This window comes from Antedon bifida, chromosome 6 (genome assembly GCF_963402885.1).
Source record: "Antedon bifida chromosome 6, ecAntBifi1.1, whole genome shotgun sequence".
Classification (NCBI taxonomy): domain Eukaryota; kingdom Metazoa; phylum Echinodermata; class Crinoidea; order Comatulida; family Antedonidae; genus Antedon; species Antedon bifida.
In genome coordinates, this window is record NC_136231.1 from 3,065,041 (window position 1) to 3,081,745 (window position 16,705).

The following is a 16,705-nucleotide window of genomic DNA, read 5'->3' on the forward strand; positions in this document are numbered from 1 at the left end:
TTTTGATTTGCGACGACCGGCGACCGGCGACCTAGCACATACGATGTGCCGTTCTTCCGGACCTATAGACACACCAAAACTGTCTCGAGGAAGCACGTCAACCTTCCCGCATGCACACGATGGATTTCCTAACTTGTTACATGGTCGTCAGTCTTTGAATCAAAAGCTTAAACAAAATATAACAAGGTATTTTTCATACAACATCAAGAAAAAGTGTAGAGACTCTTTTTTCCCATATGCTTGTCATCTATATAATGTACATTTTTCAAGATAATTAGTTAAGGTGTTACGTTTTTATATTGTGTTTTAAATTGTATTGTATCTATGTTTCTAAGCTCAGGAAGACAAATATCATGATATATATTGAATCCTGAATCTTGAAGAATATTAGCCTTCTATAAACCTGATCTATGTCTTGCCTTAATTTAGTACTGAATCATAGCAATAAAGTAAATATGCCTAATAAGACAATTAACAGTATATTTTTTCAAGGATTTATTCCTTATTTCCATTCTAAAAAAAGAATGTATAGGCTAATAACTAAGCATAATAGCATAAAAGAATGGAAAAGGGGAATCTCAGAAACACAGCTTATAAATGTAGAAACCCCTGTTAAACAAGGCCATATATATGGCTGCAATCGCGTGCTCAAGGTAGTGTTTACCGACCAACCGACCGACCGACCAACCGACCGACCGACCAACCGACCGACCGACCGACCGACCGACCAACCGACCGACATAGTGAGCTGTAAAAATATATATTTGAAAAAAGGCATAGGCTAATCATTTAACAGAGTAAATAAATGTATATTCAATTTAATTGGAATTGTGAAGATACATATTCCTGGGCCTTTGTATTCGAAGACACAACCCTGTTTATAATAAGCACGTGGGCTACTGACACGTGGTGATGAGGGGAGGTTTAATTGATTTAATTTCCTGTCAATATTGTGCATTGACTAATTAGTGTTTTGTATGAAGGTTTTATCACTCATGTACTGGCTGGGTTAAAATGAAGAACCCCCTATGCTCTTGAACACGTCACACATAAAAAATAAGTTTCACGGTTCAGAAAATCTTCCCCTTATAAAACAATACACTCAAAAGCTTGTGGAAAATTCTACGAATTCTTAGAATTAGGCATAATGAGATGAATTGTAAAATAGTTGTTCCCCGATATGACGTGTTCCTTAAGTAAGGGGGTGTCTGAAAGAGTATTCCTTTTAGTATCTTTCCTGTATTGCGTTTTTTGACGCTGGACATAAACGTCATCGAACGATTTAGACTGCTACGGTAAGGTACAGAAACGGTTCCTGCAGGCATACTATCCCTGCGTTTGATAAGAAAAAAATGTACAACTCGTGAGACAAAGTCCCTGGGCTGTACTTCATTCATGATATTGTCAGGAACAAGGGTTAAAAATAAAAATGTTAAAGATCGATAACATTTAACGATTGATTAACGTGTTGATGTATATTTTCAGACAGAGAGAATATGTTTTTTCATGATAGCAAATGTACGCGGAAGTACTACATATAGGTCAAATAAGTAAATTAAAGATGTCCTCTTATGTGGAAATAGATAAGTGTCTATAAATAAGAAAGAAGTTCATTCACGTAGTAGTATAGTAAACAGTCGTTGAAAACGCATTTGTATAACTGAAGTTTATTAGTTTTTTCTTCATTCATTCTTGAAGCAATTAACTTACTATATGTAGATCCCTAATTAAGTATCAAGTTTAATTGTTGTTTAAATACTGTTTGGTGTTTCTATAAGTTTATATTTTATTCTAACAAATTTGATCATCTCATGCCTGTACTTCACTCTAAATAAAAGCTTGTGTTTACTAACAAAACTTAACAAGCGTGAATATTATGGAATGTTTCAAATGTATTAAACATTATTTTATGACAGTTTACATCTGTTATAAATGTCCACGTTGAATGTACTTCGTAAAAGAACTCCTGTTATTATTAAGTTAAGAATATAAACTTTTAGAAGGTCAGAACTGTCATATATATTGTATATTCTTTCATTTTAAGAAATCCTCGTAAATTTCTTGTCTTTTCATATTAATATTGTTTGTGCTGAGTGTTCTAAAAATGTCTGATGTGTGAGGGGCCATTTCATTATTATTTTAGGCCTACTCCATTTTTTAATACAGGATTATCAGAATTTTCTTGTGTTTGCATAGTTATCATTTGCTTATTTCATTTGTTAGCTATACTAGTCAAATACTTTTTGTTGGGCGCCGACCTTTAGGTAGAACTTCGCCTTTTTATTCGCTATAGAATATTACACATTATTAATCTCCAATATCATTTAATCCAAATCTCCAAAATCATGAATCACTAACATGACTGGTGGTATACAACATCCGAAACATTTGTTATGACGTCATTGGAGTATCGATAACTAACTACTCATGGTGATGCAATACAAATTTGAGGATTATCTTATGTGATGATGGCATAGTTAGTAATAAATAGAGACATACGCTTGTTAGGCTTTAGATGGTTATTGAATCATTCTAGGTGTCGCTGGTCCAAAAGTACCAACATGTTTGATGACAGACAGACTACCGATCCCGGTACAAAAACGTCACAAAAAAACGTTCATTAATCCACCATAACCAATCAGTGACTTCGGATGATCCATCGCTTGTTATTGATTGGTCAAACTACTACTGTATGGCGTGCTTATAACGTCCAAATAGGAGGAGGTGAGTCCCGTGTTCATTCTGAACGTAGGGGAATGAGCTGTTAGGAGCTCATTGTACTAACCCTCGGCATTATGTGGTAGGGTGGCCAGTTCCTTTCCATCCTAGTATTTTCAACCAGGTACTCATTTACAGCTGAGTGGACTGGGAGTTGAACCCGGGTCTCTCTGTATAACAGTAAAGTGTCCTAACCACTCGGCTACCCAACTCCAAATAGGAACCAAGCTTTATTATTGCCTAGAAAACGTATTCATAAATATTACAAAGCAATAGATATGAGAAAAGAAATGATAATGAGCTGTATAATACTATAGAAGATAAAGTAATTTGACCAATCACAAGCAACGGATCATCCGTACCTTCGTTTGTGATTCGTCAAATGCTTTGCGTTGCGCGTACTTGTATATAGCGTACTTATGTATAGCAGTAATCATCCGGTATTAGAAACCTAATTTAAGAGTTATTTATAAGAATTTTAATACAAATATCTTTGCCAAAGGTTGCTTATTATCGTGTCAATTTATAGCTGAATAAATCCACGTGCAGAATTGGACGTGGATGCCAAATACACGTGCTAACTTGGCACGCTGTCGGGTTTTATACTTAGACTATACCAATATGAAAAAAAAAATAATAATTTGGTTCTTAAATAGCTAATGATTCACCAAAACGGTACTGCCTGGTACAGAAGTTCAGAACAGGAAAATGAGTCAGAACTCTATCGGTGATAGGGATATTGATGAACTGTTCTTAGAGTTTATGCGCTGCTCTACTGATAATAATATATAAGATGGAGGAAACTATGACGTCACTGTCGTTCTTTGAGTTCATCCGCGTGACGTTAAAAACGAAATATGTAACTGATTAATTTGAGATATCGTTTTCGGAACTTTATTTTATAGCGCCGTGTTTTGGGGAATCTTCACAAAGACGAGAATCCATCCCCTCATTACCTCCCCAAAAAAAATGTATGTATATATCGACGAAAATTGGTTTATCGATAGTTGGGAGGACCGTTTATAGCTAGCATCTGAAACCTGTTAGGCCTATACTTTATGTTAAAGACAAACGACGAACTAAAGTAACGCTGACTAAAAGCAACATAATATCTTATTTTATATATAGAAGCAAGAAGTAGCCTATACTTTATTATTTATTGTCATTTATAATTAATATTACATTTCAGCCTTCATGGTTGTATTAATGTATTATGTGTATTGTGCTGCATCGTGGTTGGTACAACTCAGTCATGTTACCCTGCCTGAGTCTCTTCGGGTATGCTACAATAACTATAATGGGTTAAGAATGTTCTTGCAAAGGCCTCGACATTTTAGTGAATAGAATTCCTTCTTTTTATGAATAAAAAATCGATATATGGCCTGATTGATTTGTGAAAATTAAAGTGAAAATTGTTTGGTCTCAACGATAATAGATAATGTATAAGTAATACCATCCTGAGATGAGAGTTCGCCTTATTGTTTTAGTTTATTTTTGTTAATTTATACGTAATGTTATTTTCTATGGACTAAAGATTTTGAAATAAAAGATTGAATGATAGAATGAATAAATTAGCGACAGTTGTTAACCGGCCAATATGATGTGACCAGAAATGCCATTATGCAAGTTATAAATTGTCGAGCATCACTTCACAAATAGGTGGCGTGCTGCAAGGAAAGGAGAAAAGAAAGGAGGTCACAACACACGACGGATTTTTGTGGCTGTTGTTGACAATAAAAAATCTCTTTCCTAGACTAGCCTAGGCCTAGCAAATTTGAACACGGTATGAAATAATTTATTGTTGTATTATATTGTCAGAAAAGTAATAAATATAAACAATTTCCATAGCTCTGCAACTAGCAATTAAGGCTAGGCAGCCTATCTAGGAAGGTAGGTAGCCTGACCTGCCTGAAGAGTGAGTGCAGACTAGCCTAGGCCTAGCTACAGTAGGCACAGAAAATAGAGAGAGTGGGTAGGCCTAGCAGTAAGTAGAATAGGTAGTAGCAGTTAAATTCAGTAACTAGTAGAAAAGGGTCGACTGTTCTATTCTAGGCTCTCTAGAGGTAAAACACATAACCCTTGCCTTGTTATTACTGAATATTTTTCTACACTCTCGCTATTTTAAAGAATTCAACCTTTGTGAAAGTGAAAATATCCATAGTTATGAAAACATAAATAAAAAAAAGGGAATATATATAATATTATAACATTCAATGTCTGTGACTTGTAATGTGTTGAATTGTAATCTTTTCTCCGGTGATGATGTGAGTTGTTATTTTCCATCCATTCTTCGCAATTCATCAAATCAATTTCTATTTATAGATGCCGCAGAAAAAATCGCAGAGAGGCAGGAAGAAAAAGCGGCTAAAGAAATCTACCAGAGGGAAACAACTAACGAAGTCACAATTAACTCAAGCTGTAAATAGTGATACAAGCATTTTAACAAACTGTAAAAAGAACAACACACATTTAACTAACGAAGAACAGAGTCAAAAGTGTCCAACTTGGAAACCATGTTTAGTAAATAGAGATGAGAAAGACATGTCTACTAGTGACAGTGAGCTGAAGGAATATTGCTTAATGAAAAACAATTCTCAAAATTCAAATAAGCAAATATCAAATAAAAAATCACAGTCAAGAAAAAATAGTACATCTGAACAAATAAGAAGAACATCGCCCAGAAAAAGAAAATCATCAGAAAATAATGTTCATTCTGAAAATAAAATGTTTATTATGGACCAAGAAAAAGGTTAATATTTATATTATGCTTTTTACTTTATTTATTAGTATTTTTAATATTTAAAAAATGCAATTCATAATCACATAATCAGTCTACAATTCAATAATCATAAAGATGCGTTCACACTACCTTTGTTCCATTGAAAGTTCATTCACATGGGTTTGGGAATGCTTGTTTGTGAGATCCTTTGTTCATCTCTTGCCTACTTTGTTTGACGTTAACACTACATTTTGGAGCCAATGGGAGCTGTTAATTATTTCTATGAAAATGAAAAAAAGAATATGTAAATTATAACATTATCCATTTAGACTATTCCTTCCCCATTCTGTATTATAACACAAACATATTACAAACTTACCCAAATAATAAAACTCAAATTTTCTGTTACATTTTTCTTTTCAGAGAAAAATGAAATTCCTGTTTTGAGTTCAATGAAACCAGTACCACGTGTTCCTGAAATGAAATATGATATGGACAATAATAATGTTATTGTTGCACCGCCCTCTCCAGACGTGTCAGACCTTGAGGAAGACAATGATTCAGATGATGACTTACCCGATTGCTTTGAAAATACACCCTCAAGTATGTAATATCAGTGGATTCTGCTTTAATTTAATGTTTAAAAAAACATTTTGCCGTGTCATACGTATATTTGAGCTAGAATGACCATCTAATTAGTTTTTAAAAAACAAAACACCTGCATGTAAACACATCTTTTTCGTTTCCACTCTTCAAATGAATTTAAACTTAACATAAGTACACAGTGTATATAGGTGGATTGAGGTCACAGTAAGTTCATTGAACTTTAAGTGGTGACCCCCGTTTCAGTGTAATAATAAGATACTACAACCCATATTAAAAGGTCACCTTTGGAACCTTTAATAGGGGAGTTAGGCATTCAATGTTTAAACATATATTTCATTTTACAAGAAGTGTCCCCTGAAGGATGGTGTCCCAAAGGGGTATTCTACAGTATCTACTCGTAGCAAGTTGGAGGTTAAAGGGCTAGCCTTCCAAGCAAAATGGGTGAATATCATGTTGACAAATAGAGAGCTTTTTGCAGCTTTGATACAATTTAATTCCGTGATTATTATTTTTTTTTTATGATTCTTTATTTTTAGAATGCTGGTCTCAGCTGAATGTTGGTGATTTGGTGTGGGCAAAAGCACCACGGCATCCTTATTGGCCGGCTATAGTAAGTGTTATAATAAAAATGTAGTAGGGTAATATTAAGGGTAAGGGGGTTGGGGGTGAGCCTTGACGGAAGAACCTATTATCTGTTTTTGAAAATGAATATTATTTTGGTCTTTGTCATTTATTATTTGTACATTTTTAGATATTTTACAGCCTTTGTATCCTTGTTTAGAAAAAAAAATTGTTTTTATCCACTTTTTTCTTGAATTTTGAGACATTTTAAACTAACTACAATCAATGAAAATTTCATTGGCATTTATAATTTTTTATTTCAATAATATTGGTAGTTATTAGCTCAGATTATTAATATATTTTTATTGGTGACTCTTAATAGGTGCGATCTATTAAGCGTACTAGAGCTTCAGTTGTTTTCATGATGAAAAATGATAATCAAGATAGGTAAGAATTCTACTATCTTAAGCTCTGTCTACACTATCAAACTTTATAATGACAAAAAATGTGATGTGCCCGTATATGGACATGATGATGTCATATCACTACCATATTTGGGCATATCACTACTATATTTGGGCACATCACACTTTATTTGTCAAACTAGTTTGATAGTGTAGACACAGCTTAATGTGTGTAACATGTCATAAGTAGTCTGCTCTGCTTGGGATAGCGGTTCAATTATGGCCTTCATCCCTGGCCTAGCTTTGCTCTGTGTTTTACATTTTTTAACTTGCAATAAATGGTTTTTATTAATATTAATATTGTACCTTGATTTTATTTCTTTTTATTTAGTTTTCCGTTAAGAAACGCTAAAATGCTGAAACCATTTTCTTGTCCTGATCGATGTAAATATGTGAGTAAACTACTATATAAAGTAGATGTACAGAATGTAAATAATAAGCCAGCATTGTAGCAGCTGAATTTTAACTTGTAAAGATTTCTGTATCGGAGGTCCCAACTAAATGAGAATGTCTGAAAGTAGAGAGAGCAAAATGATCTTGATGACGATTCTTGATCCTTTTTCTCTTTTTACTCCTATCGTAGGTAGTAACTCTCTGACTGCTCTTGTTATTTATATTTCTAGGAAGAAAAAATGAAATGCGAAATAAATGAAGAAGAATATAAACAAGTTATTCAAAAGGCTAATGATTACCAAGAGGAACGAGGTATGAATTATCTAAGACAGTGCCCAAATATGGTAGTGATATACACAAATATAGTAGTGATATGCCCAAATATGGTAGTAATATGCCCAAATATGGTAGTGATATGACATCATCATATATGGGCACATCACATTTTGTTGTCAAATAACGTTTGATAGTGTAGACAGAGCTTTACAGACCGGTCTCTGAAAAGCAGACACATAACATAAGTGTCTATCTTCTTATACCCCTTTCACACCAAAACTCCGGGGACACCCCAATGTTTATGACTATTCAAAACGTTGAGAAACTCCGGAGATACCCCTTTCACACCAACCTAGCAACACCAGGGTTTATAAAATGAAATTGTAAATGTCGCCCTCTATTTTGTTTACATAGCGACGATCATTAGAATCATTTTAATTAATATTTTTAATTTAATAATTACTTTCAAAAGTCTCAGAAGTAATATAATGTTTTATTGGTACTACTTGATTGATTGAAATATTGAAATATATATTTATACTGGGTAACCTCTTCAGTCAAAGACTGGTCTCCCAGAGGGCCCAGTTATGATCAGTGGCTGTGATGTACTAGTACACCGGGGTAACCCCCTACTCGTCTCGAAAGATGTACTAGGTTCTTTAAAGTGCACACAAGCTAGATGTGTACACTGGACCTACGGTTTATAGTCCTTATCCGAGAAGACTCGTTCTACCACCAGAACCATGGAGTGAGTGAGCCTCGAACCCGTGCCGATGTTATGGCTACGTAATTACGGTTCCACTGTCTTAACCGCTCGGCCACTCACTCACTTATTATTTTTTATACCCATTATATATTTTGTCCAAATATTTAACATATTTTAAAGCCCCCTTCCCTACGTTTTTTAGATCTAATTTAAGATCACAAACTATATTTAATGTAAAAATAATACTATATGCCTATTGCGATAACTTTTTTCGTCTTTAAACGGTTAAAATGTGAAAAATAAGTCGATTCTAATAATTATAGCGGCCCGCTATAAATCCCAAAATGCATTGCGCGCGGATTGATATTTTTGTTTTTCACCTGTAATTCGCCCACTTTTCGATCGATCGTGAGGCCAAAACTAATGGAAGACAACTTTTCAGCAAAAATACCGGGTTTTCCCCAATTTGTATCAACGGAGTCTGGCAAAAATAGAAAGACAATTAATGCAGCAACTATACAACGTCAGGCTAGGTATATAGCTAGCGTACGATGTTCGTACGTTACCGATGTTTACCAGCTAGGCCTACAAAACTAAGCCTAACTAGGCTAGGCCTAAGACCGTCCACGAGAGGTCGATCGCCGCGAGCTACTTAGGTAGTGCATTGTTTCTCACTTTTTATCATAATTTACCATAAAACGTACATTTAAGACAAGGAATGACATGGTTTAATGTTTTTAAAGTAATATATATGTATTATTTTCCAAAAAACGTCCAAAATTGCAGGGAAGGGGTCTTTAAAATAAAACTAAAGCAATGAGTGATCATGTGAGGATGACCTTTTGACCCGAAACACTCCAGAGTTTGATGTTGGTACCTTTCACACCAAAACACTGGGGTGTCCCCGCAGTTCGCTCTCCGGAGAATGTTCAGCTGTTCAACCCCGCAGTTTTAAACTCCGGAGTTGCTTGATTTTACCTTTCACACCAAACAGCGGGGCGTCAACTCCGGAGTGTCTCCGGAGTTTTGCTTTTGGTGTGAAAGGGGTATTACTTTCTATTTTGTGTATTCAAAGGCAAATATCTTTCCTTTAAAGCATCATAAATTATATTCACAAATCTGGTGTTTTGAGGTCTGGGACTAAAGTTTAACAGAATAACATAAATATGGGACCCTCCTTTTCCACCGTCGTAGAACTAAAGTTAAAACCCTATATTCAGAATGTTTTCCTTCTCCAAATAAGGCAATAACAATCCTTATATTCGAATAACAGTTATTTAAAATAAAATAATAACATGTTGTGTTTATCAAGTTTAGTTAATTTGCATAAGCAAAGAGCACCATATTCAGGTAAAATATGCTTGGTTTTTTAACAGTCATATATTTTACTTTTGACCTTTTTACTTCTTTTTTCAAAAACAGTACTGCGTAAAAAAAGTAGCAAGAAGTCGCTTTTTCAAGAAGGTGAAAAAGAAGAAAGTAAGTACAATAAATAGATAAGCTGTTAATTAATTAAATGTTGACGAATCAGTGAACTGCTTTTTGTATGTACTAGTAGTTGATTGGTGAATGGTTATCATGGTTAGAGTTGTGTAGACCCGGGTTCAACTCCCAGTCTACTCAGCTGTAAATAGTACCTGGTTGAAAATACTAAGTAGGATACGACGGCGTGGAAAGGAACCATCTTACCACATAATACTGAGGCTTAGTACAATGAGCTCCTAACAGCTCATTACCCTACGTTCAGAAATAGATACAGGACTCGCCTTTTTATTATAGTATACCATTTGTTTTTGTTCACCAGCGGCAGAATCAGATACAGATGAAGCTGTCTATTTTGAAAAGTCATTACCGTCACCCACTGTCGGACCTCCAAAAATGGATGAAAACTGCATTCCGCCCACTGTACCATCAGATGATCGAAAACTTAAAGAAAAAGTTGTCGTCGTAGATGATGGTAATGCTTTAAAAATACAAGACAATTTGTAAGTATCTGTAAATAAAGTATCTTAAAATCTTAAAATAAGATCATACTATATTTAAAAGAGGTAACTGTGAAGGAAAGACAAAGAAAGTATAAAGCTCTGTCTGCACTATCAAACTTTATGTTACAAAAAAGTGTGATGTACCCAAATATGGTAGTGATGTGACATCATCATATCCATATATGGACAATCACATTTTGTCACATAAAGTTTGATAGTGTAGACAAAGCTTTAAACAGATCTGTGTTCCCCTTTCAGACCAATTTCAGTAATCACCATTGTCATCACAACATTTCATATAATATCATTTGTCATTTCATATTTTCATCAATTTTTATCACATTTTCATCATCTACATGTCCTTTCCCACTTGCAACATCACCACATTTTGCATTTTTTTAACGTAAATCAATGAATAAATAAACTTATAAATGATTTTATACATTTCCAGGAAAATAGAATATGAGAAAAGGGAATTACGATTAGCAAAATTCATAAAAAGAAGCAAGAAAATCAGGGTAAGTTACAAGAACTTGGTGAGACCATTACATTGCATAATAGCCATACAGAACTAGATGGTTACTTAGGCGACTGCAAAGTTATGCCAAATTGGTCAGACAAATAGCAGCTGTATCGGGAGTATGGCCTTACCACGTTGAAACACTGGTTCTCATCCGATTACTGAAGTTAAGCAATGTTTGGCCCGGTACTGAAGAGATCAACCAATATACATAATAACCTAGAATAATATGGTTTTTATAAAATTATATTGTTACTGACAATAAAAGGAATTAATTCTTGAAAAATGTTATATTTTCACATACAAGGATTGTATAAAAATCTTTTCTCACATTGATACACAACAGAACGTGGTGACTGGGTAGAGGGCGTGACTTCAAACTGGCATATTTGATTGGTTGATGTGATGCAACCATACTGTGTGGTCCCTCTCCATGGTGAATCACTTTTTGATTCAAAGCTATGTCTGCACTATATAGGCACATCACATTTTTGTTGTCACATAAACTTTGATAGTGTAGACAGAGCTTTAGATTGTGTTGGAGTTTGACATCTAGTTTTTTATGTACATTCATTATAATTATATTGTGTACACTTTTCTCTAATTCTATAAACAGAACTTGAACTCTTATTTTTATCCACATTCACCTCTCTCTACTTTTACCAATTTTTCAGGAGCATTTAATTAATATTTGTACCGGGAAGACTGTGTCTAAGAGGCACACGTTATTTTATGATATGACTAAAACATCAAAAAGTATGTTGGATAACATGGGTGCTTTACCTATATATTCAGAAGATGTGGTAAGGATCTGTTGTTGTTATTATAATGTTGGATCATACAGAATTTTTTAGGTTTTGCATTTTCATGTCTTTTCAAAATATTTTCTGCCGAGTTTAATAAGCATTTTAATGAATGACATTTTCTATCTTTTCAACTCATAATAATTGTTTGCTTTATAACATAGTTACTGTTCTAAAGTAAAAGTTTATTTAAGTAACCCGCAGCTTACATGAATTGAAAGATATAATAATATAATAAGAGAGTCAGCATTTTCATGAATGTTTTCATGAATGACATTTTCTTTTCAACTCATAATCATTTTTTGCTTTTATTTTATGACACTACACAGCAACTGGTCTAATTTAAAAGTGTATTTAAGTAATCCGCTGCTTCCATGAATCGAAAGATTTATATAATATAATGTTTCCAAAAAAAGTCAAACAAGAAATAGTGATCAGTATTGAAAAAAATGACCATGTTATATTATGTGACTTCCTCTTTTGTACTGGTACTGGTTCAGGTAACCGTCTACACATCTGGTAGCCATTTAGATTAATGCTAGTGGGATTGGGAAATTAATACATGGAAATTTTATTTTATTATATTTTTATATTAATTTGTTCCAATTTGCTTACAGATGAATGATATAAACGCTGTTGTAAAGTCAATCTTAGAGGGACAGTGTAACTCAACAGATGAAGAAGTTGGCTTATCGTATATTTTCAACGTTGGCCTACCCGAGGTATTTTGAGTTTGTTCGGTAATCTAGGGTTAAACACAATTACAACATTTAATTGGATAACAGGCCTCGATTACAAATGATGATTACAAACCTTATGCGACAAAAAAATGTGATGTGCACATATATGGACGTCTCGATGATGTCATATCATTACCATGTTTGGGCATACCCTATACATACATCACACTTTTTTTTTGTCAAACTAGTTTGATAGTGTACACAGAGCTTTATGTTTAGAGCTATTTCAGCCTTATCTTTAATATTTGACTTTCACTTCGCCTAGCAAAACTGAGGTTTACACAAACTCTGGAGTATTGCTATGTAGGTGATGTGAAAGGGTCTAAGTGTTATTATTTTGCTCATTGTTGGTCTATCAATAGTATCAATTTCCAACGATTTATAATAATTGAAAATTCATTTGTTACAGGCTATACTATTTGCTATAGGGAAAACAAGAAACGTTTGCAGTAAGAGAGCAGAGAAAATCTTTTATAATATGAATGCTGAGCTTTTGGAGCTAGAGGAAGGTAGTGTACCTAAGATCACGATGACCGATGAAATCAGATCAAAGACCCTACGACGTGCTTATCATACTTTTAATATTCAGATGGATTTGCTGTGACATCATTATACTTGTTACATTTCTACTTGTTGGGACATTTTTACTTGTGACATTGTTACTTGTGACTTTATGTTACATCTTATGTCATTGTGGTTGTGACATCATTGTACTGGTAACAGGGTAATTATGACATCAGGGTCATTTTTGTGACATCACTGTAGTTGTTGTGACATCACTGTAGTTTTTGTGACATCACTGTAGTTTTTGTGACGTCACTGTAGTTTTTGTGACATCACTGTACTTGTGACATCACTGTACTTTTGACATCACTGTACTTTTGACATCACTGTACTTGTGACATCACTGTACTTGTGACATCACTGTACTTGTGACATCACTGTACTTGTGACATCACTGTACTTGTGACATCACTATACTTGTCAAATATCAATGTACTTGTAACATATCAATTTAATCATTATTGGTGCAAAATTCATGTCAGCTGTCGGGTGTGGTGCACACATTTTATACACACTCAATTTAAATTTCTTGTATAGCAAAGATCTTATGCTGACCAGATAGGAGACTACCCTTTATAACTTGTGCATAGCATGTCATATTGCACGTAAATTAATTTGTGTCAAAGGACTTCTATTGAAGTACTAGTACTGTAGGAAATTTGTATGTTTTATAATTTTATAATACACTCGCTGGAAGTATGCTGCCTTAAAAACTTGCACAAAATGCACAAGGCCTTTAAAGATTTCCATTGAATTGAAAAAATCATGTTGTTTACTATCTTTGTCAGTATTAAAACATTATTTGGCATTATAGGCTGTTGATTACATTATGTAATAATAAATAAGGGGTTGACTTCTGAATTTGTCATAGTTACGGATGCTACCACAACACAGAATATGTGGTGGGCATGCACCTGTGCTGTTTTTGCTGCAGTTTATTATTTGTTATTATTATTATTTATTATAGTACACAATCAAACAATATTGTGGTGTATTGTGGGTGACAGAATTTGCCCTCAACTGTAACTGATTCCGTTTTTGCACAAGTTATTATTTACATCACTTTATAGTTAAAACCCTCTTATGTTTTTACACATGCGTATACAAAATCGTAAGTTAAATCTGAAATGCATTTTAAATAGTCTGGCATCAATATGTTTAAATCAAGAAATTGTTATATATTATAAGAGTATGTTAACATTTTAAGCATTATAAAATGACTGAACTAATCACTAAAATAAATTGTAATTATACAAGTATACGTTTTTTGTGGTTTTTGCACAAAAGATTTTCACTCAATGGAAAAAAACTAGTCGAGTTAAAAATGTGTTTTTTTTTTTATTTGTTATTACTGTATTTGATCATGAACTGGATTTTTTTTAAAGGATTTTGAAATCTCATGTGTGTGTGTGTTTCCTAAACTGTTTTCAGCTAATTTTTATGTTGTATGAATTTTCCCATTAAAATGGTAACCATTTCAGATTAATTTTTGTTTCTGGTTATGTTTTGTGTTCTGTTGACAGCTGTAATAAATAACAATGCAATTGATATAAAAAAAAAGAATTATTTCTTCTTTCCAGAACTAGATCGGGTTCATTGTAAACTATATACCTTTCCCTGAGATGAATTTTTCATTGGAACTCCATTTTTAGAATGCTATTGACTGATGCTGCTATGCGCAAATGCTAAACCATTGTTTCTATGAAATGTGGTGCCATTGATTGATTACACAGACATTACTTTAGTTAATGGAAATATATATCTTTTTTTCCATTGTAATACAGTTAAACAAAATAAATAATAGAAATAAAACACTAATTAAATGATGTTGAAACACTATAGTACAACCCCAAATAAGGGGACAATGTTGAAACACTGCAGTACAACCCCTACAGGTATTAATGAGACCCCTTCTCGACTCCAAAAAGTGTCCCTTGGCTGTAACATATATTTTCCATCATTCATTTCACACAAAATTGTCCCTTTGATAATAGGGGTGTCCTCTGAATAGGAGTGTCCCAAGGGAGAGATTCTACTATATTTATTATTTAATAACTAGTTTTATAAATAATTATTGTAAAATACAAATGTTTCTATAAAATCATTGCATAACAGTTTGGCCAGCAAACCTGTAACTATGTTTGAGCATATAATAAGAGCTATTAGTCAAGTTGTGATACTGATACATGATAACATACAGTATAATTAATGAATTACAATCCTTATGTTTAATCTTCTCGTATTAGTATCCTATTTATAGCAATGCAGTCAGTGCAAACAACAAGTTTCACACGTGAATTGGCTTTCAATCTATTGAATGAACACAAAGCAATTTGACAATCAACGCAGCACTGCAGGTATAAACACAATACCACTTACGAGAACAGCAACGGTTGTAGGTGTTCGCAGTCCCACGTGTTCACTTGCCATCCTCATAAATATTGTATCAATTTATAAGTGTACAGTATTAATTATATTACAAAAGCACAGCAAATGTATTATCAGCATGTGATACAACCACTGGTCTTGTTCATTTAAATGCTTTTTATTTAAAAGACCATATTTTAATACTGTACTAGAATTTATGTATTAAAAAAGACAGAACAAATAGTGAGAATTTGATGTTTTGATTAATAATAATTTATAATTTTATTTGATCAGATTCTCGCCTGATTCTCAGTGTGCTGTATCTCCACACATGACAATATTTGTCCACCAGTATCATAGGTAATTCTGTAATACAGTATCCCATGTGTTTCCCATGTGATGCCTGTATCATGAAACATTAATTTTACAGGCTCACATGTTATACTGTATCACAGAATGTGCCTATGATACCGGGTAATTTTAGATACAGTATCAAGAATCTGCTAAGCTGATCAAATAGATTGAAATGTCAAATTTCCAATATGTGTTGGCTCCTTATTTGGTGTTGCCCTTTGTTTTATTCTATACTGAATTATTAAGTGGATCTTCTCTGGTACAAAATAGGCCTATTGTGTAATATTGAAATTGTAGCAGATATCTTTGTGTTAGTCTAACAACAGATGGTAAAAAGGTCTACTGATTTCTGTCAGATTTCTGCATATTCCAAGTGATCCAACCGTCATGAAATTACCATAAAAATAATCTTTAATATTAAAAATACATCAAACTGAATTATATTATTTCCTATTTTCATGCACAGCATTTTTCTTGTGCTATAAAAGTAAGTGGTATTCTTTAGAAAGGCAAATTTTTTTAAAATTTTCAATGGAAGATATCCCAATTTTCATGCTGCACTGAAAAGGCTATATTTTATAAACACATGTTTTTCCTATACAAATATAATATGTTTTCCTTTCTGTATTGACATAAAATAGCGAGCATGTGATGTTGACCAGTATCATAGGTAAGTGCTGTGATATAGCATCTCATGTGTTACAATGTGACGCTTGTATTTTATAGACAGTACCCTAAACCCCCTAACCTTTCATGATACAGGCATCACATGTGAATCACATGAGATGCTGTATAACCTATGATACTTGACATATTTATGTTGAGATACAGCACTGAGAATCGGGTAGATTTTCAAACTGAGCAGCTCAATGTTAATTCCATAAAAATCAATTTCATCTTAGAACTGATCAACTGATCATGCATTTGCC

At 33.5% G+C, this 16,705-nt stretch overlaps 2 protein-coding genes across 2 annotated transcripts in view; one reads left to right on the forward strand and one right to left on the reverse strand.

The window, feature by feature from the left end:
• LOC144845813 (L-threonine 3-dehydrogenase-like) overlaps positions 1-16,705 on the reverse strand; it is a 180,571-nt gene that overhangs the window by 43,588 nt on the left and 120,278 nt on the right. The gene's annotated exons all lie outside the window — the stretch shown is intronic.
• On the forward strand, positions 4,382-14,547 carry LOC144845802 (uncharacterized). The gene is made up of 13 exons (XM_078703246.1): positions 4,382-4,501; positions 5,041-5,467; positions 5,861-6,040; positions 6,580-6,653; positions 6,987-7,051; positions 7,400-7,460; positions 7,692-7,773; positions 9,866-9,922; positions 10,248-10,428; positions 10,880-10,946; positions 11,623-11,751; positions 12,369-12,473; positions 12,901-14,547. Exons 2-13 carry the CDS (start codon positions 5,041-5,043, stop codon positions 13,093-13,095), a joined length of 1,623 nt encoding a protein of 540 aa, XP_078559372.1. The 5' UTR covers positions 4,382-4,501; the 3' UTR covers positions 13,096-14,547.